Source organism: Populus trichocarpa, chromosome 3, assembly GCF_000002775.5.
Source record: "Populus trichocarpa isolate Nisqually-1 chromosome 3, P.trichocarpa_v4.1, whole genome shotgun sequence".
NCBI classification, from domain to species: Eukaryota; Viridiplantae; Streptophyta; class Magnoliopsida; order Malpighiales; family Salicaceae; genus Populus; species Populus trichocarpa.
The window spans coordinates 9,936,388-9,941,621 of record NC_037287.2 but is presented as its reverse complement, the minus strand read 5'-3'; the positions used below and the strand labels follow the sequence as shown (position 1 = coordinate 9,941,621).

Here is a 5,234-nt window from a genome sequence, read left to right as displayed (position 1 = left end):
AGAGTCAATGTCACGTGTGAACTGTCTAACACGTGAGAGGACAGTCCGGTAAGTGTGTCTCCGATCAAGTTATTAGAATATTCGATGGCGATGGCGATGGCGATGGCGATGGCGAGTGAGTTGGTACAATGCATCACTTGATGCGGCGGGAGATTGGGCCATGCAGATTTTTTTTGTTGCTAAATTTACTATGAATATATTCTCCACCTTTTGTATTGTAATGGAAACTGATCAGCATTTGATATGTAATTGAATTATAAAGTATTTTTATTTAAAAATATATTAAAATAATATTATTTTATTTTTAATTTATTTTTTATCTTAAATTATCAACACGATTCAAAATCATTAAAATAAACATTCTTAATAAATAAAATACATCCTAATTTTAAGAGTTTCATACCGGTTGAAACTATATTTTACTTTAATTGCTATTTTAAAAATATATAATTAATGAAAATATATCCTAATTTTGTATGAGTTTCTTTAAAAGCTCTCTTCATAAATCTTAATTAAAATAAAAATACTGCAATTCATAATTTTTTTAAATCAATATTTTCAAATAATAACCAAGAAAATATCCAAATACACACTAAACCAGCTCTTAGAAACAAGATTGATAGAATTTTTATAAAAATAAAAAAACATGTGATCAGCATCTTTTATCCTTGTTAAATCCCACTCACTCACTCTTCTATTCGCCATTCCCTACCTTAGTGCTCGGGAGTGTGTCACCCTTTCTCACACTTCCATTTCACTTTAAAGACGAAGACTGCTCAGTCAGTAGCAGAGCTCAAACACTCTTCTATTTTCAATCACAATGCTTTCTCTCCTCTGTCTCCTCTCTCTCCTCTCCCTTTCAACCTCTTCTTCGACAAATGAGCAGCCAAGAACCTTCATTGTCCAAGTCCAACATGACACCAAACCCTCTATTTTCCCCACCCACCAGCACTGGTACATCTCCTCTCTCTCCTCCATCTCCCCTGGAACCACACCCCGTTTGCTCCACACTTACGACACCGTCTTTCATGGCTTCTCTGCCAAACTTTCCCTCACTGAAGCCCTCAAGCTCCAGACCCTCCCTCACATCGTTGCTGTCATTCCTGAACGCGTGCGTCACCTTCATACCACGCGCTCCCCTCAATTCCTCGGTTTGAGAACATCCGACAGTGCTGGTCTGCTTAAAGAGTCGGATTTCGGGTCCGATCTTGTGATCGGAGTCATCGACACTGGTATTTGGCCTGAACGACAGAGCTTCAATGACCGTGATTTGGGTCCTGTCCCGTCCAAATGGAAAGGGGTTTGTGTTAGTGGCAAAGACTTCGCTTCAAGTTCTTGTAATAGAAAGTTAATAGGAGCTCGCTTTTTCTGTAACGGATATGAAGCAACGAACGGCAAAATGAATGAGACTACCGAGTATCGGTCGCCACGTGACTCTGATGGCCATGGCACTCACACTGCTTCCATTGCTGCCGGAAGATATGTGTTTCCGGCATCTACATTTGGCTATGCACGCGGGGTTGCTGCTGGAATGGCTCCAAAAGCTAGACTCGCTGCTTATAAGGTTTGTTGGAATGCCGGTTGTTATGATTCTGACATTTTAGCTGCATTTGATGCTGCTGTTTCTGATGGGGTTGATGTTATTTCGTTAAGTGTTGGAGGTGTTGTCGTGCCTTACTATTTAGATGCTATTGCAATTGGGTCTTTTGGTGCTGTGGATTGTGGGGTTTTTGTATCTGCTAGTGCTGGTAATGGTGGACCTGGAGGTTTAACTGTTACTAATGTAGCTCCATGGGTAACTACTGTTGGTGCTGGAACAATTGATAGGGATTTTCCAGCTGATGTTAAGCTTGGAAATGGGAAGGTGATTTCTGGTGTCAGTCTTTATGGTGGGCCAGGTTTGGCTTCAGGGAAGATGTATCCAGTGGTTTATGCTGGGAGTGGTGATGGTGGAGATGGTTATTCTGGTTCATTGTGTGTAGAGGGTTCTTTAGATCCTAAGTTTGTTGAAGGGAAAATTGTATTGTGTGATAGAGGGATTAATTCTAGGGCTGCTAAAGGTGAGGTTGTGAAGATGGCTGGAGGGGTTGGGATGATTTTGGCTAATGGGGTTTTTGATGGTGAGGGTTTAGTTGCTGATTGTCATGTTTTGCCTGCTACTGCTGTTGGTGCTTCTGGTGGCGATGAAATTAGGAAGTACTTGTCTGCGGCTGCTAAATCGAAGTCATCACCTCCTACTGCTACTATTGTTTTTAAAGGGACCAGAGTTAATGTTAGGCCTGCACCAGTGGTGTCTTCGTTTTCAGCTAGAGGGCCAAATCCTGAGTCCCCTGAAATTTTGAAGCCTGATGTTATTGCTCCTGGTTTGAACATCCTTGCTGCTTGGCCTGATAAAATTGGACCCTCTGGGATTCCATCTGATAAGCGAAAAATTGAGTTTAATATTCTTTCAGGTACATCAATGGCTTGTCCACATGTTTCCGGGTTAGCTGCTTTGTTAAAGGCAGCTCACCCTGAATGGAGTCCGGCAGCAATAAGGTCGGCCTTGATGACAACTGCTTATACAGTTGATAATCGAGGCGGAACAATGCTTGATGAGTCTACTGGAAATGTTTCTACTGTGTTAGATTTCGGTGCTGGCCATGTTCACCCACAAAAGGCCATGGATCCTGGGTTGATCTATGATATTACATCTTTTGATTATATAGATTTTCTCTGCAATTCAAATTATACACTTAACAACATTCAAGTGGTCACTAGGAGGAATGCAGATTGCAGTGGAGCTAAAAGGGCAGGCCATGCAGGGAACTTGAATTACCCTTCATTATCTGTTGTGTTCCAACAGTATGGCAAGCATCAGATGTCTACACATTTTATTAGGACAGTGACAAATGTCGGGGATGCAAAATCCGTGTACAAAGTTACAATTAGGCCACCTGGTGAGACTGTGGTCACGGTTCAGCCAGAGAAACTTGTGTTCAGGAGGGTGGGGCAGAAATTGAACTTCCTTGTCAGAGTGCAAACTACAGCAGTGAAGCTGGCACCCGGGGCCTCTAGCATGAGGAGTGGTTCCATAATTTGGTCTGATGGAAAGCACACTGTCACTAGTCCCATTGTTGTGACTATGCAGCAACCTCTTTAATTAGTTTGGTCTTTAAGGGGATTTAGGAAGTTTTCTCTATTTTCACTCTTTTTAGGTTTCTCTGTCATACTTTATCTGTATCTCTGTAAAATGAAAATGCGTGGGGGTTTTCTATATCAGGAAGCGAGTGGAGTTGGGGTTTGTATGCCGAGTGAAGTCATGATTTGCTTGAGATAAGAGGTGACGATTGGATTCGAAGGTGTAATCTTTGTAGTCAAATCGCAGAATCAAGAATGTATGTAGAAAATGCTTTGTGTATGGAAATATGAAGCCAAAACATAATGAAAAGATCTCTCTTTTCTTTTTAGAAAGCCTTGGTGTAGAATCTTCAAATAATAATTTTACTATTTAGTGCATGTGGGAAAAGATGCACTACATATGATTGTTTATTGAATTGTATTTCCTAGTCAAAGTAGCTGAATGTGAGTTAAGCAGCTGAAGAACAAAGACACCATATAACGACAATCACGAGGACAAAAACCATGTGGGGCTGTTAACTTGATGTTGTAAATTAACTAAATTCCTGTTGTTTTTGTGTTAGTGATATATCACGAGTATTGCTGCTTTTCATGGGATGCAAAATTCTGGTGTGCTTCTCACAGACACAGGATTTAACTGGATTATATATATATATATATAAAAGAAAGCAACTAGCATGCATACAAACTTAAACAAAATGAATTATATAAATTTTTATTGCTTAAACATGTATTTAAAGAGAGCAATATATTTAAAAAGATTGTTTAGTAATACTTACTTTTTAAAGCACTCAAAATGATTTAGATAAAAACTTTGTTATTGTTAATAATCAATTATTTTTCTTTAAGGTTTTATTAATCATCACTTTATACAAACAAATTGAATGCAATTAGCCTCTTAGAATTTCAACAACATTATCTTGATTAATTGCTTATCTGTTCACGAACCATGAAAACAAACTTAAAAGCTCTTTATAAAAAAATTATTCTAAGCTCTAGAATACATGAAGAAAAACATAGCAGAAAATGTTGGAAAGAAGCTATAAGAAATACTGCTTGATGTGCAAAATGTCTCTCATTCAACCTTTTTTTATATTAATTTTAGAATCAAAATTGGTGCAACAATAATCATGGTAATTGTTAGAATTAATTCTTATCATTTTACTGTAATTACCAAAACCTAATAGTTTTTACCTTAAAAACTAAATATTTTTCATTTGAAAATAAATTATTCAAGACATTGAAGGTTATTGCCCAAATTGTTCATTCATGGACTAACTAAACAAACTAGGATAGAAAAAAATTCTTTATGGACTAAAAAGTTATTTTACAATAAACTCAAATACATGCTCAGGATTTGAGACTTGAAACCTGGGGATCGAGCCTAAGCTAAAGTCGAGCCATGCGAGTGTGCATGTCTAGCTAACCCTAAAGCCCTACTGTATAGGTTCTCTCCCCTCTTAAAGCTTTGATGCTTTAACGAGTATATGTTTAACTCTTCAATTTTTCATTTTATATACTATAAGAATTTTTTGTATTCTTCCAATGATTTTGAGTTTCATAAAAACATGTCAGATAAGAGCTATTTAATATCAATTTCTCAAACACATATAATTTGTTTTAATTATGTTAAAGAGATTTTATTGAAGAATAATTTTCAGTTAAATTTTAAATCTAAAAGTGATTAAAGAGAATTTCTTTTGATTTTTTTTTTATTTATTTTTTTCAATTTAGCCCGTCATCATTTGGTTTCATTTCTTTTTTGTGCCAAGTTTAGTCCTCATTATTTTAATTGTTATTTACTTCCTTTTATCCCTTTTCTAATTGAATTGTGTTTTCAATTTCATCCCTTGGTGTTTGATTTTGATTTATTTTTATGTCAGATTTTTTTCTTATTCTTTTAATTTTTTTGTTTTAGATCTTTTTTTGTTGCCTTTTTCTCCCAATTTCATTCCTTAGTATTTTTTTATTGAGAATTTTACTTTTTTAGGGCTTGCTTTCTATGATGTTAGTTTCGGGCTCATGACAAGGGTCGTAGGTTTTGGATATTAACACAGGTTGATTTCACTCTTTTTTTAGGTTTTGTTTTTTAAAAATTCAATTTCATCTTTCAA

The 5,234-nt window shown here is 36.5% G+C and overlaps 1 protein-coding gene across 1 annotated transcript; it reads left to right on the top strand.

Moving 5' to 3' along the window:
* Positions 1-543: 543 nt before the first annotated feature.
* Positions 544-3,453, top strand: LOC7483576 (subtilisin-like protease SBT1.5). Its single transcript, XM_024597773.2, has one exon. The coding sequence runs from the start codon at positions 821-823 to the stop codon at positions 3,140-3,142; it is 2,322 nt and encodes a 773-aa protein (XP_024453541.2). The 5' UTR covers positions 544-820; the 3' UTR covers positions 3,143-3,453.
* Positions 3,454-5,234: the final 1,781 nt, after the last annotated feature.